The following is a 27,168-nucleotide window of genomic DNA, read 5'->3' on the forward strand; positions in this document are numbered from 1 at the left end:
ACTTATAAAACCATGTATAACAAGTCTTCCTTTTTTAAGTCAAGTCAATAAATCAAATTAAAAGAAATAATAAATTTAAAGTGGATCTAACTTTCTTTACAAGTTAAGATATCTTGATTAAGGGATAAATAATGGATTGTAATATTTCAACTTTAATTAAGTTAATTTATCAATATTCAAACTAAGTTGGAGGAAAAAAAAAAAAAAGACAACACCTCAATTTTAGTTTTCCATTACACATGGTTATTTCTTTTTCTTCTTTTTCCTTTGCTTCTTTGACACGCAATGGCAGCTCTAGTCATCATATCTTTCAAGACTCTAAGCTCACAAAAATTTTCAATCTTTTCATCCTATCTTTTAAAATTCTTGTCACTCATAAAGTATTTAAGACTTAATTTTAATAAATTCATATTTTTACAACTATAACTAAGAGCTTTGGCCTATTAAAAAATGAATCAAAAATACTTTGCAAGACATTAAAAGTTTATAATTATTTCTTTTCCCTTAAATGTAGTTGTTATGTGTTTGCTAGTTCACATATTTGAGCGTGGACCGTGGCGACCTGCAGACCCGGAGGGGCAGCGTTGTCTAACGGATTTTAGAAAATTCGTTAGACTAGCCATATGGATTTTGGACTAAAATAAAAAATAAGACTTTATTTATGTTATTTCTTTTATCAAGATGTCTTAATTAATAATTCAAAAATGTTAATAATTAATTATAAAAGAGATTTTTATTACTCTTTGAAATTATAAAAAAGTTTATACACTCATAAAACAAATAAATGTATCTTCTAATAAATAATTTTTTATTAAAATAAATAAATATATATCTACTTTGAATTTATTAACATGAAGTAAATTGTAGGTATCTTAAGTTAGATTTCTTATTGATTAAAGAAAAAGACCATTCAAGGTTTAGTTAGATGGAAAAAAAATCTTTATTTATTAGAAAATTCATTTTTTTTAATGATGAATCATTGATAATGATATATAAAAATAATTTATATATCAGTAGAGAATTTTTATTTTTTTCTCCTAATTTGTTTTGATATCGATAGATTGATAATGATATATATAAATTTTTAATAAAGTTTTATCATTTTTAATAAAAATAATTATATAAGTTGTGTTTGTCTTATTAACATCAGTATTTACAAAATTTATCTTTATATTATTTATTTTAAAATTTATTATTCATTAAGAATCATTTTTATGAAAGGTAAAAAAACAATTACCATATAAATGAAAAGTGGAGGTTATATTTATTAATTATTTTTAAAAAGGGATTTCAAAACATTACTTTTTCTAAAAATAACAATAATAATGTAAACAAAATATTTACTCAAAATATTATGTAAATGAAATAAAAATTAGAATTTTTATAAACTTAAAAATGATATATATTTGTTTTTTTTTTTTTTAATATTTGTAGTCGTAAGGTTATCATATCTGTCAAAAATACTCAACATGTTGCTGGGAATGGTATATAAGTCAATACCTGGTTTGCTCAGAAATCAAAAACCAAAACTTGCTAATTCTTGTTATTCCACAGTATCCTTGCTTTGTATTCAACATGGGTGGAAGCCCCTTTCAACATTTTCTCGGTTTTTTTCTGCTTTTGCTGTGTTTCAAATCTGGGTTTGGATCCAGTTTGATGGTGGGTGATGCTAAAGTTGGGTGCAGAGAGAGGGAGAGACAGGCTCTCCTTCACTTCAAACAAGGTGTTGTCCATGACGACAATGGAGTGCTTTCTTCATGGGGGAATGGGGAAGACAAAAGGGATTGTTGCAAATGGAGAGGAGTGGAGTGCAACAACCAGACAGGTCATGTGATCAGGCTTGATCTTCATGGCCAAGGTTTGGGAGGTAGGATTGATCCTTCATTGGCAGAGTTGCAGCACTTGAAGCATTTGAACCTTAGCTTCAATGAGTTTCAAGGTAATTATATACATACCTTGGGAAAATTCATCAGTTTGTCTCAGCAAAATAAGATATCTCATATAATTCTCTCTTTTCCCAATTTTACAGGAGTTCTTCCCACTCAACTCGGAAATCTTTCAGACTTGCAATCCCTTGATCTCGCCTCTAATGAGGAAATGAACTGCGGAAACCTTGACTGGCTTTCTGACCTTCCTTTGTTAACACACCTTGACTTGAGTGGGGTTAATCTTAGTAAAGCAATCCATTGGCCACAAGCAATTAATAAAATGTCTTCCCTAACTGAGTTATACTTGAGCCACACTCAGCTTCCTTGGATTATTCCAACAATATCCATTTCCCATATTAATTCTTCTACTTCTCTTGTTGTGCTTGATCTCTCCAATAATGGTCTCACTTCTTCAATATACCCATGGTTGTTCAACTCCAGTAGCAACCTTGTTCATCTTGACCTCTCTCGTAATGATCTAAATGGTTCAATTCTGGATTCTTTTGGAAACATGACTACTCTGGCATATCTTGATCTCTCGTCTAATCAACTTGAAGGTGAGATTCCGAAGTCCTTTAGTATCAGCCTTGTTCATTTGGATCTTTCTCAGAACCATCTACATGGTTCAATTCCAGATGCTTTTGGAAACATGACAACTCTGGCATATCTTGATCTCTCTTCCAATAAACTTGAAGGTGAGATTCCGAAATCCTTGAGAGATTTATGTAATTTACAGAGATTACTGTTGTCTTATAACAATCTCACCGGACTTCTGGAAAAAGATTTTATGGCCTGCTCTAGTAACACATTAGAGGGTTTAGATTTATCTCATAATCAATTCAGAGGGTCATTTCCTCATCTTTCTGGATTTTCACAGTTGAGAGTGTTATATCTTGGATTCAATCAACTAAGTGGAACTTTACCTGAAAGTATTGGACAACTATCTCAACTTGAAGAGTTGTCCATTCCTTCAAATTCATTGCGAGGCACTGTCTTGGCAAATCACCTTTTTGGTCTCTCCAAACTGTCTTACTTGGACTTAGCTTTCAACTCCCTTACAGTCAACATAAGCCTTGAGCAAGTTCCCCAGTTTCAAGCCCAATATATAAGGTTGGCCTCCTGCAAATTAGGCCCACGTTTTCCTAATTGGCTTCAAACTCAGAAACGTTTGTGGGAACTTGATATCTCTGCTTCTGGAATTTCAGATGTCATTCCCAATTGGTTTCGGAATTTACCTTCAGATTTAAGATTGTTAAACATTTCCAACAATCACATCTCAGGCACTTTGCCAAATTTAGAAGCAACTCTTTTTTTGGAAATGGATGCGAGTTCAAATTGCTTCGAAGGTTCAATACCACCATCTGTTTTCAATGCTCAATGGTTGGATCTCTCCAAGAACATGCTTTCAGGATCAATTTCTTTACTGTGTGGGACTACTAATCAGTCTAGTTGGGGTTTGTCCCATGTTGATTTCTCAAATAATCGACTGTCAGGAGAACTACCCAAATGTTGGAAGCAGTGGAAAAATTTGATTGTTCTTAATTTGGACAATAATAATTTTTCTGGGAAAATTGAAGATTCGATCGGCTTGTTAGATCAGCTGCAAACATTACATTTACGTAACAATAGTTTAACTGGAGCACTGCCTTCATCCTTAAAGAATTGCAGAGATTTGCGTCTTATAGATTTGGGAAAAAATAAATTGTCAGGAAAAATACCGGCTTGGATTGGAGAAAGTCTATCAGATTTGATCGTTGTCAACCTAAGATCCAATGAATTTAAAGGAAGCATACCTTTAAATCTATGTCAACTGAAAAAAATTCAAATGTTGGACCTCTCGAGCAACAATCTATCTGGTACTATACCAAATTGTCTCAACAATTTAACTGCCATGGCTCAGAATGGGAGTTTGGTCATTGCTTATGAAGAAAGATCGTTTGTTTTCGATTTATCAATGGCCTATATTGATAATACATTGGTTCAATGGAAAGGAAAAGAACAAGAGTACAAGAGAACTCTTGGGCTTGTAAAGAGCATTGATTTTTCGAATAACAAGTTAACCGGAGAAATTCCAACCCAAGTAACTGATTTGGTAGAATTGGTATCATTGAACTTATCAAGAAACAATTTGATTGGACCAATCCCTTCAATGATTGGTCAATTGAAATCATTGGATTTTCTTGATCTATCACAAAATCGGCTTCATGGTGTAATTCCATATAGTCTTTCTCAAATAGCTGGTCTAAGTGTTTTAGACCTATCAAATAACACTTTGTCGGGTAAAATTCCCTCAGGCACTCAATTACAAAGCTTTAATGCCTCCACATATGAGGGAAATCCTGAACTTTGTGGGCCACCTCTTTTGAAAAAGTGTCCAAAAGATGAACCCTCCTTCACTGGTCTTAGTAGCAAAAAAGAGGACATTCAAGATGATGCAAATAATATATGGTTTTATGGAAATATTGTTCTTGGATTCATCATTGGATTTTGGGGAGTTTGCGGCACTTTAATATTCAATAGTTCATGGAGATATGCCTATTTCCAGTTCTTAAGCAAGATAAAAGATTGGTTGTACATGACAACAATCGTAAATATGAATAAATTACGAAGAAGCCTCCAAAATTAAGTGGTAAGACTTCTCAAATTCTCTCTTTAGTTTTCTGGGTAAAATGTGCTACCTATATTTATAAGCCAACAATTAAGAATAAAATGCAGAAACTTTATGCTACTACTCAATTCTCTCTTCTATTATTTGATTAACCTTCCACAATATATCAAGGAAAGCTTAGATTTTGTAAATAGAAGCATTATTTAAATAAGCAAGCCTAGAATATTTTAATATGTTTGTTATAATAGTCGTGCATATTTAGCTTTCATTATGTAATGATTAATATTATGGGCCAGAGATCATAATTGAAGAATTATAATTATCTGTATTTTTATTTCTATATTTTTTAAACTTGATATTTTTTCCTTTAAATGTTAAGTTAATTTTCTTAGTTACCTTCAAATATTAAAGTACCTTCAAAGTTCAATTGTAAGTAACATACTAAAACCTTCTTTTCTACTAATCAAGAAGAGTAACTCTGCAACTAAGAAATTATTCCAAGTTGATGAATATTAATTTCATTTCATCTTTGTATTGCAGAACTTCAATTGGGTTGCATCTCAAGGATTAATAGATGATATATGCTTTGGAGTATTGGGTGTATTTACTATGTGATAGTTGCATGCCTTAATGCAAAAGATTGTCAATAATGTCGGCATGTATTAAGTTTGTTTATTTGATAATTAGCCTGGCTTTAAGTTTCTCACGTTATCTTCTATTTAGAGCTTTTTAAATGTATTATTATATGTATGGCTTGGTATTTTGTTGCTCTAAAATTTATTTGGTATTTTTGTAGAATCAAATAATAGAGGCCTTTGTAGGGGGATGCTAAAAAAATACTTCATCTTAGAAAAATATTTTCTTTGGCTCAATAAAAAAACTTTATTCTTGGGGAAATGCAATGTGATAATACCCTTTAGTATGAAATGGGATATGCTACTACCGAAAACAGAGCACTCTGTTTTTTCTGGTGCCCAAGCATGGAAGTTACTGTAACACAGAGAGGTTTGATTGCCAACTCTGAATCAAATTGCTTGAGGTACTTCATATGCAGATTGCTGCAACTCACTTTGGCCATCAATCATCTTCAGGGAACGATGATGATGATGATGGGAATCAGATCAGCCACGGTAAGACCAACTACAGAAAGTTTGTTAAAAAGATTCCATTTATTTACTTTGGTTTCTGCTTTTGCAAATAACAGTGTTATCCAAAATGTGTGTTGGTTGGCTAAGTTTTGTAAAAGTTATTCAAACTGTACGAATTGCTACATAATATGCATTTTGCAGAAGATCTGTGATGATTTGGAGCTCTCTCCAATGCTATACCAGGTTGGAACACAAGCAAGCATCTTATTTAGGAATAGTTAACAACAAAGAAGAAATGCAATTTATATTGCACTTTTTTATCTCACTGAATTTTGCAATAATCAACTTATGGAAGAAGCTAGAGCTGTCGGAGAAGAAAGTGCTCTTCATGTTTTCTCAAACAATTCAGAGGGAAGTTTAGTGAGTATTTATCATGAGAGCAATTTTTTGTGCACACTTGGGGTTTGAGCTTTTGCTCTGGTAGTTGTGAAGTTGCAAACTGTGATTGGAATAAGAAGCCTCTGCTTTTGCTTGTTCCTGAATATGAATTTTTTTGCTAATTATTTTTCTTGTCTTAGGCACACAAGAAAAGAGTGTGTACCTTTAGCAAAGACCAGGAGAAAATTATTAAAGCTTTATTTGAGCAGTGAGTGCTTAATTTGTTCTTTTCGGTGACATATACATGTATTTTTAAATTTGATTTCCTTCTGCATAATTGATGTTGAATATTGTGATTTTTGAAAGACTAATGCTAGTCCTTTTTATATCTTTTAAATTAAATTAAATTTGTTTACTCGTAGGTTTAAAGACCATAAAAGGTGCACCTGCATGATTGTAAGTGCTTTGAATGGTGAAGATATGCTCACGGCTGCCCAAGTTTCCTGTAAGCTTAAGCAACTTGGCTTACATGTTCCTTGATGGAAAAGAGTTGAAGGCAACATGCATTTGAGAGATGAGGATCTTAATGACTTTGATACAGCTAAGGCACAAGATTCTAACGATGAAACATTGTTGTCACTAAGAAAAAAGGTAACTATATCTTTATGAATTTTTATGTAATTTTGTGAATTAAGCTTGTTTGTGTGATATCCCACATCACATAGGGGAAAATGTTCCCGGCTATACATGAGTTATTCTTAACCTTATAAATGTATTTTAAAACCACGAGCACACTTGGGCATAGAGCGGACAATATGTAAATATCTACATGGTTGGGAGTGGGTTATTATAAATGGTATCAAAACTAATCTTGAACCTCGATGTAAGCCTTTGTTTGTTTGGCGCTACAGTGGGTGTCTATCTATTTAGCCCGCAATCCTATGGGAAAACAATGAGGATGTTTTGTCTATATAGATGGTAAAAGTAATATCTCACATAAATAATATGTATATGGTTAAGAGTGGGTTATTATCATTTATGGGCAAATTTATCACGTACTTGCATCTCTATGGTTGCAAACTTGTAGCATATTTGCCCTCATTTGTCAAGTTCGGGTTTTTATGGAGAAGCCCACTATAATTTGGTATGAAGTCATAAATTCATAACACTCAAGACTTAATCCGGCTAACATGTTTTTTATACTAAACGCAACCTAGCAGTCATTCACTACCATAGGTTGACCACAAAATTTTCAACTTCCCATTCTTTAGGGCCTATGTTTGCTCCTTTTTGGTCCAGATCCAGTCATCTTTGGTAGTCATGTATGGTTTCTGTATCTAGGTTCACATGAGTGCATTGATGGCTAATTCTTTTTTTATTTTTTTTTACCTCTAGTCCATCTTCTCACATTTTGTTCTCCTTGCTGCTGAATATTTTCTTTCTTGATTACACATCATTTTGTACCTTAAAGCATAATAAACCTCCTTGCTGCCTTAAGAAATTTGTGCAACAATGTGCATCAATCAAACCGCATCCAAGAATCATCTCTCAATTCATGCTTTAGTCCATTTATAAATTTGAAATAGGCCAATTAAGAATGAAATTGAAGATAATGATCCAAGACTTTCTAGGTAAAGTGGAATATCAAAATGGATATCCAATAGATTTCAGGTATTTAAAATATTTCTTCTCAATATTGATAGATTTTCTAAGGTGATCAATCAAGCACATGTTTTTTTTATTTATTTAGGTAAGCTTATTCAGCCATATGATTTTTAACTAAAATCCTATCTGACATTGTAGGCGCAAGAAGAGAATCATAGATTATTGAGTAAAGACGCACCGGAACAGAAGACTGAAGAAAAACTTTTGCAAAGTTTGCATGATGAAACCCTAAGTTTTGTTCTGAAGTAACTTTCTTTCTTTCTCTCTTTCTCTCTCAAAAACACTAAAACAAACATCAAGGTGTTTTTCTTTTGTAATACGCATGTCCTTTTTTCTTCTTTCTAAGATTCAACCTTCAATAGAAATTAAATTCTTGCATGTTGCATTGATGAAAACCTGTTGGTGACACCCTCCATTTCTGCATGAACTTTAGTTAGCTCAGAGAAAATTCAATCAAATTCCTTTGTTGTTGTATCTTATGCTCTTTCTACTTCCAAATTTTTAACTTGATTTATTTGAACAAATGTTTGTGCACAGGTTGTGGAATTAAATGTATACCCTTACAAGTAATGCATTCTTGCTGTCATAATGGATACATGAACCAATTTTCTTAGTTTTGCAATAGGGCGCCTTTCATGGTATGGGTGGCCACAAGTGAAACGATCATGGCTATGAACACATTTATTCTTTTCTTCTTTTTGTAAATATAATTGAGATTTTTGGAAATTAGTACCATAATTTGTATTTTCATTCCATCAATTCAATGACATACAATTCAATATCCAACCCTACAATGTTACCCATTAGGGAAAAATCATGATTGCATTTTTCTCTTCTTTTTTATTTACTTGGTCCTATAATTTGGAATGTATTTACATATTCATTTTTTATCCCATGAATTCTTGATTATAACATTGTGTTAAAAGGCTATTCAAATTGGCTTGAACGACGACTATCTTTTCTTTTTCATTTTGCCTTTAACTAATATCTCTCTTGGTATATCTTTTGGACTTGGACATAGGAAAACTAGGAGAATCCCTTTGAAGTTGGATAAGAAGCATACAAGCACTTTGAATGGGTGTATGGTGATCAACAATCCCTCTAGCTATGTTGTTGCTAATGATGTTACCAAAAGGTATGCTATTTATCATCCAAAATCCCTTAATGTTGGTGACAAAATAGCTTACAAAATTTTCTTCTTGCATGTCTTTAGAATGTTGAAAAATCTCATTCAAAAATAGGTGGAAGTAATAATAATATATTTACACTGAATAGAAATTTAGAGGAAGAATTCATACATAGTAGCAACTCATTATTGATCTTGGTTTTTTCTTCGCCATGAGACCTAACCCTTTGGTTCTTAGGGATGGGCACACTCAATCTAGTGAGGTGGAAGTTGTAGGAATTGAAGATGATATTGCTTTCAAGCATGTCGACTTGGATGACGATGTAGAAGATGATGTTGGGAAGTGTCTGAAATTCCTAATCAGTAAAAATTCATTTTTGTAAAGAATATTGAATAGAATATTTCCTAAGTTGATTTGTTATTGTAATATTAGATTTCCTTATTGAATAAGGAAAGTTATTAGGAATATCTCTATAAATATTTTATTCATGATGGGAAAAAGTTCTAAGATGGAGATAAGTTTGTAAAGACTATACGAGATGGATAGAAATATGAGGAAGAATAGAAAATATCCGGTGGAGAGAGGGGGCTTATGGTTCAAGATGTGGATACAATGAGTGGGGAAATATGAGATGCTTTGAGATCCCAATAGTTGTATCTAGTTTTGTCTTCTGTAATGTTCTCTATTGTATAGTGGAAAGATTCTCTCTCATCCGTGGATGTAGGTATATTTGGCTGAACCACGTTAAAACCTCGTGCACCTTTATGTGTAATTATTTTATCTTTACGTTCTTAAATTAATTTTATTTGCATTAAAACTTTCACTAGCACAACAAATGAAATTACTACCTTTAATAGTGAAAAATAATTAGAGGTTGCATTCGCCAACAATAGAGATATCTCACCACATCAACAAGTGGCTAATGAGTTGGCTAATTTGGGGATGATATAACTTCTAATGCATTACCAGTAAGTTCTACAGCTAGACAAAAGTTGAGGATGGTAGTTAATTTTGAAGATGATGAGTAAGTTTGATGATTTACTAGGTTTGTCTCTCTACAAGTTCTAACTTCAAAGTTGTACTATCATTAGCTTATATGAATTGATCAAATGATATGAATAGTTATGTTCGTCCATGTATAGTTGTGCCATTTTTGCAAATTCATTTTAATTTATAAATAGGATTTACTCATTCTCAACACTCTATAAATTAAAGATAGATAAACCTAATACTCATATTTTTTTTTTCCTTGAAATTTGCATGGGAGGTTAGTCTTGACTCTTGGGAATATAATTATTTCTACTCCAGTATTTGTAATAGTGACAACAACACATTCAAGATGTAAATAACCTATGGCTATGCTCCTGAATTTATCATGAGATTTTGGGGAGTTTGAAGCACTTTACCATGTTATATTGTATAAATATTTGTTGTTGTTTTGAACTTAAGGTTTTTCTAGTGTGTTCTAAAAGTTATGTGATCTATTTAGGTAACATTTAGAGGGGAGTGAATAAATGTTTAAACTTTTCTGCCCAAAAAATTAATATTTTTAAAATTTTTGGTCCTTGTGATTTAGGAAAGCAAAAATAACCAACACACAACATAAAGGATTTATGTGGAAAACCACTCACACAAATGTGTGGCAGTAAAAAACCACAAGGTCAAAGACCTTGAATCACCATGCCATACAAACTGATCATGGGATTTTAACTTGGGTCTTTGATATGCAAAATGAACAGAAGTACGTCTTTGTGAAGAAAAGAATTTAAAAACTATATATTCATTATTACAAAATTTAAAATGAACAAAATATTTATGATTTATCTATAATAAATATTTTGAATAATATTTAAAAAAACTAATTATTTTAACTATAATAAAATATATAGCTATTGAAATCCAAACAAATTTAAATAATAAAATCTTTTTTATCTTAATAATTAAAAGTTACATATTTAATAAAATTAAAATTACTAATAATTTAATAACTATTTGTGTTATCCTTATCATAATTTACACTATTAATATTAATAATATAAAATGATGAAATGTATTTAAAAATTTTAATTATTTATATATTTTAAAAAATTTATCATTATTTTTAATTTTAATAATAAATAAATTATATATTTATTATATTACCAATTTGATCACGGTTTAACTGCAGGTCTAATCATTGAACCGTGTCGATAATTTTTTCCATTCAATGATCAATCTAGTCATGAAAACAACATTGATAAAAAAATAAATAATATTTAATATAAAAACAAATAATAGATATTAAAAACAATTAATTTGATTAGTCAAAGTAAAGGTCATGAGTCACTTTCATAAGCCTCCAACCATTTCGCTAACATAGGAAATGTCCAAGGAAAAGCCTCCAACCATGTCCTATAACATAGGAAATGTCCAAGAAATCTGTGAGCTTGGCATTTATTTGAGTATTTCGAGGACAATATTTTATTTTTAATCATATAAAAACAAAAGTATATTTAATTCATTATTTTCTAATATTATCTTAAAAATATTTTTATAGATATGTTTATTTTAGAACTTACTGAGGATATTAATACAAAGATTTTGATAAATGTTATATCAAAATGTATAAAGGCATTAATTTTATTTTATTTATTAAATTTGAAATATACATATTATGTAGTAATTTTTTGAAAAAAAATTTACTTTTATGAAGCCAAATCTAGGAAACAAACATAACACTATCCTCACTTTTCCATTGTGTTGTTTTCGAATTAGAAATCCTTATAATCAAATTTCCTTTTTATAAATTTAAAAATATTTTCTATAACTAATTTAGATTAACAAAAAAAAAGAAAAACCTTCAACGGACCACACATGTGATATACTTTGGTAGTTGTTTTAAAATTCCAACAAACGTTCTTACATAAAAAATATTGAAAAAGAACAAGGAAAAAAGAAATGTTAAGGAAAGTTTAGTTTTGTTATAGAAATTAAATAGAAAAAAAGTTAAATATAATTAAAATTAATAACAAATTTAAATATTTTTAAGTTATTTTAAGTTTGATGTAAGGTATAAAAAAAATTTATTAATTTTAAATTTATTTTTATTTTATTTTATTTTTTTCTTTCCTTCTATTTTGTTTCTCTATTTTCTTTCTTTCCTTCCTATTTTTTCTTACGTTTCTAGGAACGAACATAATCTAAAAGTTTTAAATATATAAAAAAAAACCTTCATATTATATATATTAGGGTTGTTATCACATCAATTTATAAAGTAAAATATGATCATTCAAATCATGTTACGCGTAGAATCTATAAGGTGGGGCAGGGCTCTTGTAAGTTTGTCCGCGATTTTCTCAAACTTGGAAACAAAGGAATCGTTCTCAAACTTGGAAACAAAGGAATGGTCAGAGAAAGGAACTTAACAAGGAGAATATTGAAACGGACTGGGTAGACTCTCAACTTCACCGAAGGTTCCTATGATCTTCATGGACGGCAGGCCACAGGGCCTTCTCAAGCCTCCATTCCTCGCTTTTCCGCTAAAAAAGAACAACCAAAAAGGACTTGACTGATCTGAAAAATCAGTGGCCGGAAAGCGAGCTCGACACGTAGAAGCAACAGCCCATGCAGTTTGGGAGATCGCAGAGTGAACTATTGGAGTCTGAGCTTTTGTTTCTTCGTGTCGATCTCGCTTCTGTCTCCGGCCGGCAGAGAAAAAAATTATATAGACGTGTGGGAAGATCTCCTGGCTTTTTCGATACTTTAGAAATAGAAACAGGCCCAGTAGTACGTTTGTATTGTTATAATAACAATAGTATTATCTTCAAAATAAAATTTATGCGTGTGGGGATGTGTTTTCTATCTTTTGTCTCAAATAGTATCATCTTCATTTGGAAGTAACATAATAATAATAATAATAATACGATGAAGTTAATAAATGATAAGGATTGGAAGATGTTTAATGAAATTTTAAATTAATAATAATTAGATGTATTTAGCCCAAATTTTTGGGGAGATTAATGAAATTAATTATATAAAAATTTCTCTAATTTTAATTTTAGAATAAATATTAACAAGATTTTTTTCAAATATAAATAATAATATTTGAAAAACATCATCAGTAAATGGCCTTTTCAATTTTTTTCTCTAATTGTCATTTTAAATGAATATTAAAATCCTTTTAATAAAATTTATGAATTTAGTAAAATATTAATATCTATATTTTATAATTTTTAATAAAGTTTTACCATTTTTAATAATAAAAAATTATATAAGTTGTGTTTGTCTTATTAGTATCACTATTTACAAAATTTATCTTTAAATTATTTACTTTAAAAATTATTTATTAAGAATCATTTTTATAAAAGGTAAAAAAATAATTACCATATAAATATAAATTAAAAGTGGAGGTTATATTTGTTAATTATTTTTAAAAAGGGATTTCAAAACATTACTTTCTCCAAAAATAACAATAATAATAATATGAACACAATATTTACTCAAAATATTATGTAAATGAAAAACTTAAAAATAATATATATATTATTTTTTTTTAAATATTTTTAGTCATAATTAAAGGTCATCTACTCAACATGTTGCTGGGAATGGTATATAAGTCAATGCCTGCTTTGCTCACAAATCAAAAACCAAAACTTGCTAATCCTTGTTATTACACACTATCCTTGCTCTGTGTTGAACATGGCTACAAGCCCCTTTCGATATTTTATTTCCCCTTTTCTGCTTTTGCTCTGTTTCGAAGCCTGTTTCAGGGTGGGTGACGCTAAAGTTGGGTGCATAGAGAGGGAGAGACAGGCTCTCCTTCACTTCAAACAAGGTGTTCTCGATGACTATGGACTTCTTTCTTCATGGGGGAATGAGGAAGACAAAAGAGATTGTTGCAAATGGGCAGGAGTGGAGTGTAACAACCAGACGGGTCATGTGATCATGCTTGATCTTCATGCCCAATCTTTGGGAGGTAAGATTGGTCCTTCATTGGCAGAGTTGCAGCACTTGAAGCATTTGAACCTCAGCTGGAATGATTTTCAAGGTAAATTATATACATATATACCTTGTGAAAATTCATCATCTTGTCTCAGCAGAATATAATTCTCTCTTTTCCCAATTTTACAGGAATTCTTCCCACTCAACTTGGAAATCTTTCCAATTTGCAATCCCTTGATCTCGGCAATAATTATGGGGATATGACCTGTGAGAACCTTGACTGGCTTTCTCACCTTCCTTCGTTAACACACCTTGACTTGAGTTTTGTTAATCTTAGTAAAGCAATCCATTGGCCACAAGCAATTAATAAAATGCCTTCCCTAACTGAGTTATACTTGAGGCGTACTCAGCTTCCTCCGATTATTCCAACAATATCCATTTCCCATATTAATTCTTCTACTTCTCTTGCTGTGCTTCACTTGTTCAACTTCAGTAGCAGCCTTGTTAATCTTGATCTCTCTTTGAACGAGCTACGTGGTTCAATTCCGGATGCTTTTGGAGACATGACTACTCTGGCACACCTTGACCTTCATTCTAATCATCTAAATGGATCAATTCCGGATGCTTTTGGAAACATGACTACTCTGGCATATCTTGATCTCTCTTCGAACGAGCTACGTGGTTCAATTCCGGATGCTTTTGGAAACATGACTACTCTAGCATATCTTGATCTCTCTTTGAACGAGCTACGTGGTTCAATTCCGGATGCTTTTGGAAACATGACTACTCTGGCATATCTTGATCTCTCTTGGAACGAGCTACGTGGTTCAATTCCGGATGCTTTTGGAAACATGACTAGTCTGGCATATCTTGATCTCTCTCGGAATCAACTTGAAGGTGAGATTCCGAAATCCTTGACAGATTTATGTAATTTACAAGAATTATGGTTGTCTCAGAACAATCTCACTGGACTGAAGGAAAAAGATTATCTGGCCTGCCCTAATAACACATTAGAGGTTTTAGATTTATCTTATAATCAATTGAAAGGGTCATTTCCCGATCTTTCTGGATTTTCACAGTTGAGAGAATTACATCTTGAATTCAATCAACTAAACGGAACTTTACCTGAAAGTATTGGACAACTAGCTCAAATTCAAGTGTTGTCCATTCGTTCAAATTCATTGCGAGGCACTGTCTCGGCAAACCACCTTTTTGGTCTCTCCAACCTGTCTGTCTTAGACTTATCTTTCAACTCCCTTACATTCAACATAAGCCTTGAGCAAGTTCCCCAATTTCGAGCCTCACATATAAGGTTGGCCTCTTGCAAATTAGGCCCACGTTTTCCTAATTGGCTTCAAACTCAAGAAGTTTTGAGGGAACTTGATATCTCTGCTTCTGGAATTTCAGATGTCATTCCCAATTGGTTTTGGAATTTAACTTCAGATTTACAATGGTTAAACATTTCCAACAATCACATCTCAGGGACTTTGCCAAATTTACAAGCAACTCCTTTAATGTTGGATATGAGTTCAAATTGCTTGGAAGGTTCAATACCACAATCTGTTTTCAATGCTAGATGGTTGTATCTCTCCAAGAATTTGTTTTCAGGCTCAATTTCTTTATCATGCGGGACTACTAATCAGTCTAGTGGGGGTTTGTGGCATCTTGATCTCTCAAATAATCGACTGTCAGGAGAACTACCCAAATGTTGGGAGCAATGGGAAGATATAATTGTTCTTGACTTAGCAAATAATAATTTTTCTGGGAAAATTAAAAATTCGATTGGCTTGTTACATCAGATGCAAACATTGCATTTACGTAACAATAGTTTTACTGGAGCACTGCCTTCGTCCTTAAAGAACTGCAGAGCTTTGAGTCTTATAGATTTGGGAAAAAATAAATTGTCAGGAAAAATAACCGCATGGATGGGAGGAAGTCTGTCACGTTTGGTCGTTCTCAACCTAAGATCTAATGAATTTAATGGAAGCATACCTTCAAGTCTTTGTCAACTGAAACAGATTCAAATGTTGGACCTCTCTAGCAACAATCTATCAGGAAAGATACCAAAATGTCTCAAAAATTTAACTGCCATGGCTCAAAAAGGAAGTCTGGTCCTTTCTTACGAAATAGTTTACAATTTTTATATCCAACATTACTATGTTGATAGTACATTGGTTCAATGGAAAGGAAAAGAACAAGAGTACAAGAAAACTCTTAGATTCGTCAAGAGCATTGATTTTTCAAGCAATAAATTAATTGGTGAAATTCCTATTGAAGTAACTGATTTGGTAGAATTGGTGTCATTGAATTTATCAAGAAACAATTTGATTGGATCAATCCCTACAACAATTGGTCAATTGAAATTATTGGATTTTCTTGATCTATCTCAAAACCAACTTAATGGTAGAATTCCAGATAATCTTTCTCAAATAGCCGATCTAAGTGTTTTAGACCTATCAAACAACACCTTGTCAGGTAAAATTCCATTAGGCACTCAATTACAAAGCTTTAATGCCTCCACATATGCGGGAAATCCTGGACTTTGTGGACCACCTCTTTTGAAAAGGTGTCTTGAAGATGAACTTGGGGGAGTCTCCTTCACTAGTGGTCTTAGTAGTAAAAAAGAGGACATTCAAGATGATGCAAATAATATATGGTTTTATGGAAATATTGTTCTTGGATTCATCATCGGATTTTGGGGAGTTTGCGGCACTTTACTATTCAATAGTTCATGGAGATATGCCTATTTCCAGTTGTTGAGCAAGATAAAGGATTGGTTGTACGTGACAACAATAGTAAATATGAATAGAATACGAAGGAGCCTACAAGGTTAAATGGTAAGACTTCTCAAATTCTCTTTTTAGTTTTTCGAGTAAAATGTGTTAACTTCTATTTATTATCCAACAATTAAGAATAAAAAGTACACTTTATGCTACTACTCAAATCCCTATTCTATTATTTGATTAACCTTCCACAATATATTGATGAAAGCTTAGATTTTGCAAATAGAAGCATCGATAAAATAAGCTAGTCTAGAAGATTTTAATATACTTTTTTGTAATAGTTGTGCATATTTAGCTTTTTGGGTAAGCTTATTCGGCTATATGATTTGTAACTAAAATCCCGATTGACATTGTAGGCGCAAGGAGAATCATAGATTACCGAGTGAAGAGGTACCAGAACAGAAGATTAAAGAAAAGCTTTTGTAAAGTTTCGATGATGAAACCCTAAGCTCTGTTATGAAGTAACTTTCTTTCTTTCTCTCTCTCTCCAAAAACACTAAAACAAACATCAAGATGTTTTTCTTTTGTAATATGCATGTCTTTTTTTCTTCTTTCTAAGATTCAACCTTCAATATAAATTATTCTTCCATGTTGCGTTGATGAAAACCTGCTTGTGACACCTTCCATTTCTGCATGAACTTTAGTTGAGGTTATATTCGGCTTTTGTTATTTTTATTTTTTAATTCTCTACTGCTTACATGCTTCTTGTATCCGAACAGGCGAATTGTTCATGCAGTTGAATTTTGCAATGTTTTCTTATTGTTCGGGGCTTAAGCTTCTGTTCATTTTTTCATTATTATGTTTTTATGCTTTGTTTTTACGACTAATCCTATGCCACACAGTGAAGTGATCACAGAGAATGACTGGAAATTTGTCCAGATTGGGCTTGCTCTATTTTAGAACATTTTAGCCATTCAAGACATCTCGTTGCAGTAGAAGGCTGGGAGTCTGCATGCCACTCAATTTTTATCTCTGAGTAACCAATTTTTGGAGCTGTTATTCTTCATTGATTTAGAAGATGAGCTGTTATTTTTGGGGAAATCTGTGTTATAATGCACAATAGTATGAATTGGGATATGCTACTACTGAAAACAGAGCAATCTGTTTTTGTGGTGTCCAAGCATGAAAGCTATTGTCACACAGCGAGGTCTGATTTCCAACTGTGAATCAAATTGCTCGAGGTACTTCATATGCAGATTGCTGCAAGTCGCTTTGGCCATCAATCACCTTCAGAGGATGATAATATTGAGATTGCAGTGAAGGTTTGGGTGTTTGTCACAATGCCTGTTGAGGCGTCATCAGATGATATTTAATGACAGATGGGTTATCTGTGGGGTTTGAAGTCTCATTACATGTGGCAACACAGTTCTCGATATTTAATGACAGAATGGTAAGCGAACTTTATGCGTAGTTTTTTCCCTTCTCATGGGTTCATTTGTAAGTGTCCTAATTCTCAAACAGATGAATAATGGATGGTGAAAGTATCCTACACATCATAGAACAAATAACAAGGAACAAGGATCAGGAGTTCCCTTTACCTCTTGGAAATTTGACACATCCATCTCAAATTTCACTACTTGCATTTTCTTTTGGCTATGTTTGGTTCCTAGAAAATTTGAAGGAAAATGTAAGGAAAAGAAAATACAAAGGAAAAGCAGAGGGAAAGAAAAAGTGAAGGAAAATAAAAAAATAGATTAAAAGTTGATAAATTATTTTTTTTGTTACTTCAAACTCATTTTATTTATTTTAACTTATCAATATAAAGATTAAATAATTTAAAAATACATAAGTTTTTAATTAGTTTTAATCATATTTGATTTTCTTTGATATTTTTCATAGGACAACCAAACATAAAAAAATCATTTTCCTTTGCATTTTTTTTCTTTCCTTAGTATTTTCCGGGAACCAAACATAACCTTTGGGAAGTTTTTATTGAGGACAGAATAATAAATTTGCATATAGCTCTGTGATATCTGTCTAACCATCCTGGCTTTTCCATTTTGCAGATTTGCATGGTAGATTTAGTGCTTAAACTATCATTAGAAGATTCTAAAGAGCCTCAAACAGCTCACATCCTTCTTTACAAGTTAGATTTATGATCAAATTGATCAAAGGTTGACTCATTTTCCCTTGAATCTGATCAAAACCTTCGATTCTCATGCTAACCCAAAAGGTTTCCCCTTTCATTTCAACAACTTAGAAGTTCATTGTTGATGATGATGTTGCTGTTATATTTATTATTATTACAACTAATTTGATAATCAATTATTGTTATTATTTTTCTTTATCTTATAACACAATCATATGATAAATGAGGGAATATAATGTCATGACTGCATTGAAATTCTCGACCAAACAGAAAAATGGGAAATTTTGCTGTCTATTTTAAAGCATTGTAATCAATATAGGGTATCATGATGATGAATCAAGTCAACCTTGCCCCTACATTTTTGTGGTTATGAATGCATTGAAAGAAAGTAATATTTCATTCTGTGAATCAAACAGGCCATTAGTTCTTCGAAGACTGATAGTCGAGATGAGTGGGAATTTGAGGCTGTATCGCCGGGATGATGATGTAAATGGCACTCGCCAATGGGTTCCTGAATGGGCTGCAATTTCTAATCCATGTGATATTGCTGGGGCTTGTGGTGTGTAGCTTGGACTGAAGCAAAACTAATGCCTTCTGCATGTACATGCCTGCTGGAGGCCCCTAATGTGGGAGACGGCGGCCTGTGCTCAGAAAATTCTTCTGTTTCAACCGCGAAATGTGATAATAATCATGGAATTCGACTGTTTCCAAGCTGAAGATGTTGATAGTGCAGCAAACTAAGTATTATTATCCCATTTCTTCTATTATAGCAAATTACAGTAACATCTCGCCATTATCACAGTGCGGTGATGCTTGTTTATCAGACTCTGATTGTGTTGCTTCCGTGTTGGCTGCTGAACAACTTGGAGTTTGGTGGATTCGAGGACATGAGTTCGACCTTGTTTGTGAAGCTTGGGCCTAAGGGATCACCTGAAGGCAACGCAACAGGATCTGAGGATTCATCTGATGGCCTCCGGGACAAGATCTTGGTTCTTCCAATTGTTCTCAGCATGACTGTCCTTGTAGGACTCCTCTGCTTGGTGTTATACCACAATGTGTACAGGAGAAGGGCCTTGAAGAGAGCCCTAGAAAGCTCCTTGATTGTGTCCGGTGCTCCAATGAATTTAAGTTACCGCTATTTGCAGCGCAGAACTGGCAATTTGCACAGGTCAGCATGTACATATACATATATAGACTTTGAAAGGGATGAAATTGCTTGAACAAAGCCAATTAGACTTGATCAATGAGGATTAATGTTGTCTTTTTTTTTTTCATGAGGGTTTGGGAGTGTATACAAGATGGGACATTGGTTGCAGTGAAAAAGCTTGACAAGCCTTTTGGGAAGAAGGAATTCATAACTAAAGTGAACACTATTGGCTCTATGCATCACATGAACCTGGTTCGACTCTGCGGCTACTGCTCAGAAGGCTCTCACCAGTATGCATTTCATTTCATTACCTAATACCAATTACCACTAACCATATTTGAATTCTTATCATCCTCTTTGGGGGTCAAGCATACTATATTTTCGAGCTTGTAATAGGGTTGGAATTTGATGATTCTTCACAGGCTTCTGGTTTATGAGTTCATGAAAAAACATACTATGGTGAGAAGAACTAGGGGTTATCTGGCTCCAAAATGGGTGAGCAACCGGCCTATTACAGTAAAAGCTGATGTCTATAGTACAGAATGCTTCTCCTGGAGATCGTTGGTGGCTGGAGAAACCTTGACATGACTTTTGATGCAGAAGACTTCTTCAATCCTGGGTGGGCTTTTAAGGTATAGATAAGTCAAGTTCTTACTTCTGCAAATCACAAATTGTTAAGTGTTTGATATTTTATTAACGAAAATGTCAATTCCTCTAGGAAATGAGTAATGGGACGACGAGAAAAGTTGCAGACAGGCGACTGGAAGGGGCAATGGAGGAAGAAGAGCTGGAAGAGCATTGAAAACCGGCTTTTGGTGCATTCAAGATGAGGTTTTCATGAGGCCTTCAACGGGGGAAGTGGTGAAGATGTTGGAAGGGTCACTTGAAATCAACACACTGCCAATGCCACAGACAGTTCTGTAGCCCATGGAGGAAGGCTTAGACAATGTATACAGAGTTATGAAGAGAGAGTTCAACCTGTCCAGCTTCTTCACCATCAATAGTACCCATCCGTCATCAAGGGCTACATGTAGTTATTCCACAATGTCATCAAGATAGCAAAGGAGAAATGGAACAAATTTTGTTGCTGTCCAAGAATTTTATCCCCATGATACTTTGATACTGTCCAGAAACATAGTATTTATTGACCATTTGTTACCATATATAGGAATGGGGAATGAAACTAGTAGAGAACTTTGCATAATGTTGTTGCTAAGATTTCAAATGGTAAAAGAAATTATATTAATTGCAAAACAAAAACATAAACAATTAGGTTGAGATACGGAAATCTCGTTCTTTTAAAGGAGATTTAAGCCATTTCTAGTTTGACAATTTCAGAAATCGGTATACTTGACTTCTCTTTGGTTTGTCCCCTCAAGGATACAATGGTCCAAGTGATTTGTTGCATAGTTCACGTCAATATGCATAAAGCATAGAACTTAAAGCTAGCGCTTCACAAACAAACCTTTTTTTTTTTTTTGGCCAAGAGAAAATAAATAAATAAAAAGGAATAAGGCAGAAGATGACTAAAAAAATGTGTTAAGTTATATGACATTAGGAGGCTGAGTCAAGGCTAATCATAAAGTTTGAAATCTTCAACAATTTCAAAATAATTCAATCTCTTAAATTTTTATAAGATAAATCCCATTAACATAAATGATATTTAATATTTTTTAATTTCCATAATTTTACATTTGTAACTACAAATTTAATAACCCATTATGCCAACTTTAATCCCTATAACTTTCATATATAACCAGAACGTTAGTAACTAGTTTAGATTAATAACTTTGTTCCAAATATTCTTAAATCTAACTCTAATATTTAATTACTTCATGTGATTTACATTGGCCTTGAAAACTTGAAATTATTGTTAATTCCTCCTTAAGGTCATTCAGGTAAGTTCAGGAGAATATGACATTAAAAGGTGTATGTCAATTTTTATTAGATGATGTAAAAATAACAAAAAAAAAAAAATCGGATTTTGGTGACGAGTGATCAAGTGATCCCTATGAGTGCTTAAGCACTCATAAACACTATTACATATTTTTATTAACTTTCTAATTCCAATTTTTTCATGAAAATTATTCAACAAACTATGAAGAGAATCAAATATTTAATTTCTAAAATTTAAAAGATTTTCAAAATTTGACAAATTAACGTATAAGTGAAGAAAGTGAAACTTCAAGGTGAGAAGAATGTGAGGAATCCTCATATTCTTTGTACCCTTTCTCACATTCTTTGCACTTTCTTCAATTTTTTAGTGTTTTAATTTTCTATTTTTAGGATAATTTACATCATTTCTAAGCTTAATTAATATGAATAAACAATATTATTGTATTTCTAAGTGGAAAAAAAATTTTAAAATTATAAAATTTCAAAGGTACGAAGAATGTGAAGGGGGGATACGAAGAATGTGAGAAATCCCAAATCTCCATTTCTTTGAACTTTTAAAAACTTTTTTGGACCTAATATGACTTAGATATTGATTTGATAGGTTAATTATACTTAGGGGGTGTTCAATTGATGCTTGAAAAAATCAAAATAAAAAAGACTAAGAAAGGAGCAAGGATACAAAGAATGTCAGGATGTGATATCCCACATCGGATATGGGGAAAAGTTTTGACACTATATATGTAGAAACTCCTCTTAATCATGTAGACGTGTTTTAAAACCATGAGGGTCCTTTTGGGTTTAGAGCGAACAATATCTACATGGTTAGATGCAGGTCATTACAAATGACATCAAAGCCATCTACATATTAGCAATGATACATTTGGAATTCTCGCGTTCTTCGTACCCTCCTCCACTTCTTTGAACTTTAAAAAAAAAAAAATTGAACATCATATGATTTTGATATTGATTAAATAGGTTAATTACTCTTGGTGGGTATGAGATTGATGCCCGAAATAATTGAAATCGAAAATTTTAAAAAAATTAGCAAGGGTATGAAGAGTGTGAGGATTCCTCACACTCTTCATACCTTATCAAATTTCCACTCTTTTTTGAATGTCATATGGATTGAATATTGATTAAATAAGTTAATTTAAAAGGTGTGAAATTGATGTATGAAAAAATCAAAATCCAAAAATATTAAAAATTAGCAAAGAGTGTGGAATTCCATATTGTTACTAATTATATTATTATTATTATTATTATTTTGTATTTTCAATACTTCAACCAATATTTGATGTGATTAAATTTAAAATGTAAGAAAGAATTTATTAATACAATTTTCAATTAATAATTAGTACACAACTATCTTAATTTTTAAACACTATATACTTATTTAAATTTATTTTCATATTTTTATAAAAGTGTAATTACACTTACAATTTATTAATAATGTTGTTTCAAAAATCATCCTTAAAAATAGTCTTTTGCTTATTAGAAGAAAAAAAAATATTAAGATGAAAATTATGTAATTCAAATCGAATGCAATATCAATGGAGCCAATGAAATTTATTTACATTGTTTTTCTTTCCAAATAATTAGTTGGAAAGAAAAAGAGACAAATTATAAAAAATAAATCTCCAATACCAATATTTAAAAATGATTTATCTATTTGTCAACACAATTTGAGTGGAAGAATAATCAAGACATGTGAAAATCTATATATCAGGAATCAAATAGGGCCCAAGAATAGGTTCCAACAAGAACCATCAATGGGTTGCCCAATCAATAACAAAAGGCCCGGTCTCATGGATCAAACAAAATGGAGTCACCACACGATAGGTTTAAACCCAAATATAAATTTCAAGTTCATATTTTCAATCCCATTTATAATTTATTTATTCAAATTAGAAATCTATGTATCAAGAATTAAGTTAGAGTGCATAGAGACCAAAGTTAAGAGAGAGGATCATGCCAAGATTTAAAGTGAACAAAATATTTATGATTTATCTATAATAAATATTCAAATAATATTTAAAAAAAAACTAATTATTTTGATGATCATAAAATATATCATTATTGAAATACAAACAAATTTAAATAATAAAATCTTTTTTTATCTTAATAATTAAAAGTTACATATTTAATAAATTAAAATTACTAATAATTTAATAAATCTTTGTGTCATTCTTATCATAATTTAAGTTGTCAACATTAATGATATAAGATGATGAAAAATGTATTTAAAAATTTTAATTATTTATATATTTTTAATTTCTTATAATTATTTTAAATTTTAATAATATATAAATTATATATTTATGACATTACCAATTTGATCACTGTTTAACCATAAATCAATAATTTTTCTCATTGAATAATCAATCTAATTATAAAAACATTGATAAAAACTAAAGAATATTTATTAAAAAAAAAATAAAAGATGTAAAAAACAAATAATTTGACTAGTCAAAGTAAAGGTCATGGGTGACTTTTGGAAGCCTAGAATAACATAGGAAATGTCCAAGAAATCATTGAGCTTGGCATTTATTTGAGTATTTTGAGGATAATATTTAATTTTTAATCATATAAAAACAAAAGTATATTTAATTCATTATTTTCTAATATTATCTTAGAAATATTTTTAGAGATATATTTATTTTAGAACTTATTGAGGATATTAATACAAAGATTTTGATAAATGTAATATAAAAATGTATAAAGTCATTAATTTTATTTATTTATTAAATTTGAAACATACATATCATGTAGTAATTTTTTTTTTTAAAAATTACTTTTATGAAGCCAATTCAAGGAAAAAAAAACATAACACTATCCTCACTTCTCAGTGATGTTTTATTTTATATTAGAAATCCTTATAATAAAATTTCCTTTATACAAATTTAAAAAAGATATTTTATAACTAATTTAGATTGACAAAAATAAAAGATACACTTTGGTAGTTGTTTTTAAATTTCAATAAAAGTTCTTACATCAAAAGTATTAAAATTTAAAAAAAAAAAATGTTAAGGAAAGTTTGGATTTATTATAGAAAGTAGAAAGTTACTTATAATTATAATTAGTAAGAAACTGAAATATTTTTAAATTATTTTGAGGTTGTTGTAAGACATCAAAAATAATTTATTAATTTTAAATCAATTTTTTCTTCTTTTTTTTTCCTTGTAGTTTTTTTATTATCTATTTTTTTTCTTCACATTTTTCCGTATTTTCCAACAATAGGAGAGGAAAAAATTTTAGTTTTCCAACAAACATAAAATTTTAGTCATTACACTTTATTATTATTATTATTATTATTTTCTTTATTTTTTTTAAATCCAATGGTAGTTCTAGTCATCATGCCTTGTAAGACCCGATGCTCACAAAATTTCTAGTCTACTCATCATATCTTTTAAAATTTTGGTTACTCATAAAGTATTCAAGACTTTAATGTCATATCCTTATCACTATATCTAAGAACTTTGACCAATTCAAAAAATAAACTTCACATGCAATAGTAGTTCTAGTCGCCATGCCTTGCAAGACCTGATACTCACAAATTTTTCAAGTTTAGTCATCATCATAACTTTTAAAATTTTGGTTACTCATAAATTATTTAAGACTTTTAGCAATGTCATATCCTTATCACTAAAACTAAGAACTTTGATTAATTCAAAAAATGAACTATAGAAGTACCTTGCAAAATATCAAAAGTTTGCCACTACTTTTTGTAGTTTAAATTTGAGTGTTATGTATTTCCTATCCACATATTTAGTATATAAACTAGGATGGCTAGTCGAGCCATTACCATACAATACGTATGCTTATCATTTTTTGTTAAACTCGTTTTAATGTAAAAGAACCAAAACATATTCATAAGATAATTTTCCTCTTTGTTGGGCAACTCAACTAGTTATATGGATTTTAGACTCAAAAAATTAATGTGTGTCATATTTGATAGATTAAGATAATTAGAATTAGAGTCTTATGTGAAAGAAAATAAAAAGTAATAATCAAAATCCAATGCTTACTGGAAAATTAAATCTATAGAGAATCTTTTATCTTTTTCTCCTAATTCGTTTAGATATTAATAGATTGATTTGTTAATTAAAGTTGAAATATTATAATAATTTTTTTTGTCATTTCTTTTATCAAGATGGCTTAATTAATGATTCAAAAATGTTAAAATAAATTATAAAAAAGATTTTTGCTACTCTTGAAAATTAAAAAAAATAAAATTATACACTTAGGAAACAAATAAATGCATCTTCTAATAAATAAATTTTTATTAAAATAAATAAATATATGTCTACTTCGAATTTATTAACATGAAGTACATTTTAGGTATTTTAAGTTAGATTATTATTGATTAAAGAAAAAGACCATTCAACATCTAGCTAGATGGGAAAAAATCTTTATTTATTAAAAAATTCAAATTATTTTTTGAATGGTGAACATTGATAAGGATAGATAAGGAATTTTCTTGGTATATATAAATTCAAAGTGATCTTGGACAAACTGGATCAGTGGTCCCCAACCAATATCAATGATAGATAAAAACAACCTCTCTAGATGGGTCCAATATAGTAGACGACTTGACTCTAATAGACATTGCATTAAATTTTTGTGGAGCCTATATTTATGTTAGCTAAAAGCAACTTCTCTAGATAGATCCAATATATATAGATGATGACTTGACTGTAATAATCATTTCATTAAATCAACTATGATTTTTTAAACCAGCTTTTACCATTATTTTTATTAGTTATTTACATTTTATGATATATTGAAATTTTGTTGCAAACAATTATTTTCATTTAAATAAATATTGGATGGTTTCTTAGTCCTCTTGAATTTTTAATGATTGATCATCGGATGAGTATATGCTATTCATGTTAAGAAATTCAAAGGGGATGCAACTTTATTCTCTTTAATAGAATTTTATTTTATTTTAAAACTATAGTTATTTACTTTATGAATATAGAAACTCTTTCTAGCTTTTTAACATAGTACCAATATCTTTGTATTTGGTTAATAACATTGATTACATTCTTCTAAAACTAAGAGTTCTATTTTCCTTCAATAATATCATCATATAGACATCACTCCACAAAACACTACCAAATTTTCATCTTTATCATCAACATTTTTATTTACTAAGTCAAGATATCTTGATGAAGGAACGAATAAAGAATTAGAATATTTCAATTGTAATTAAGCCAAGTTAATGTGCATGCTAATATTTAAACAAAGTAGGAGAGAAAATAAAACTAAATATCAATTTTAATTTTCCAACAAACACTTTAGCCATTACACCTGATTATTATTTTTTTTTTTCACTTGCAATAATAGTTCTAGTCATCGTGCCTTGCAAGACCCTCTACCTACAAAAATTTTAAGTCTATTCATTATATCTTTTAAAATTTTGGTTACTCTTAAAGTATTCAATACTTTTAACAATGTCATATCCTTATCACTACAACTAAGAACTTTAACCAATTCAAAAGTACGTACTTTGCAAAGTTTTTACTTTTTGTAGTTTAAA

The 27,168-nt window shown here is 30.9% G+C and overlaps 2 protein-coding genes and 1 pseudogene across 2 annotated transcripts; all 3 read left to right on the top strand.

Annotated features, from left to right (window-relative positions):
* Positions 1-1,541: 1,541 nt before the first annotated feature.
* LOC117910715 (receptor-like protein EIX2) lies at positions 1,542-4,826 on the top strand. The gene is made up of 2 exons (XM_034824832.1): positions 1,542-1,939; positions 2,030-4,826. Exons 1-2 carry the CDS (start codon positions 1,576-1,578, stop codon positions 4,552-4,554), a joined length of 2,889 nt encoding a protein of 962 aa, XP_034680723.1. The 5' UTR covers positions 1,542-1,575; the 3' UTR covers positions 4,555-4,826.
* Positions 4,827-5,123: 297 nt separating this feature from the next.
* On the top strand, positions 5,124-20,937 carry LOC117910716 (annotated as a pseudogene).
* Positions 13,442-16,789, top strand: LOC117910717 (receptor-like protein EIX1). The gene is made up of 3 exons (XM_034824833.1): positions 13,442-13,820; positions 13,904-14,611; positions 16,190-16,789. Exons 1-3 carry the CDS (start codon positions 13,472-13,474, stop codon positions 16,546-16,548), a joined length of 1,416 nt encoding a protein of 471 aa, XP_034680724.1. The 5' UTR covers positions 13,442-13,471; the 3' UTR covers positions 16,549-16,789.
* Positions 20,938-27,168: the final 6,231 nt, after the last annotated feature.

Source organism: Vitis riparia, unplaced genomic scaffold, assembly GCF_004353265.1.
Source record: "Vitis riparia cultivar Riparia Gloire de Montpellier isolate 1030 unplaced genomic scaffold, EGFV_Vit.rip_1.0 scaffold823_pilon_pilon, whole genome shotgun sequence".
NCBI classification, from domain to species: Eukaryota; Viridiplantae; Streptophyta; class Magnoliopsida; order Vitales; family Vitaceae; genus Vitis; species Vitis riparia.

Coding starts and splice junctions, on each gene's coding strand:
- LOC117910715 (XM_034824832.1), top strand. CDS start 1,576: ATGGGTGGAAGCCCCTTTCAACATTTTCTCGGTTTTTTTCTGCTTTTG. Junction 1,940..2,029: donor TAGCTTCAATGAGTTTCAAG/GTAATTATATAC, acceptor CCAATTTTACAG/GAGTTCTTCCCACTCAACTC.
- LOC117910717 (XM_034824833.1), top strand. CDS start 13,472: ATGGCTACAAGCCCCTTTCGATATTTTATTTCCCCTTTTCTGCTTTTG. Junction 13,821..13,903: donor CAGCTGGAATGATTTTCAAG/GTAAATTATATA, acceptor CCAATTTTACAG/GAATTCTTCCCACTCAACTT. Junction 14,612..16,189: donor CTCTCGGAATCAACTTGAAG/GTGAGATTCCGA, acceptor ACACCTTGTCAG/GTAAAATTCCATTAGGCACT.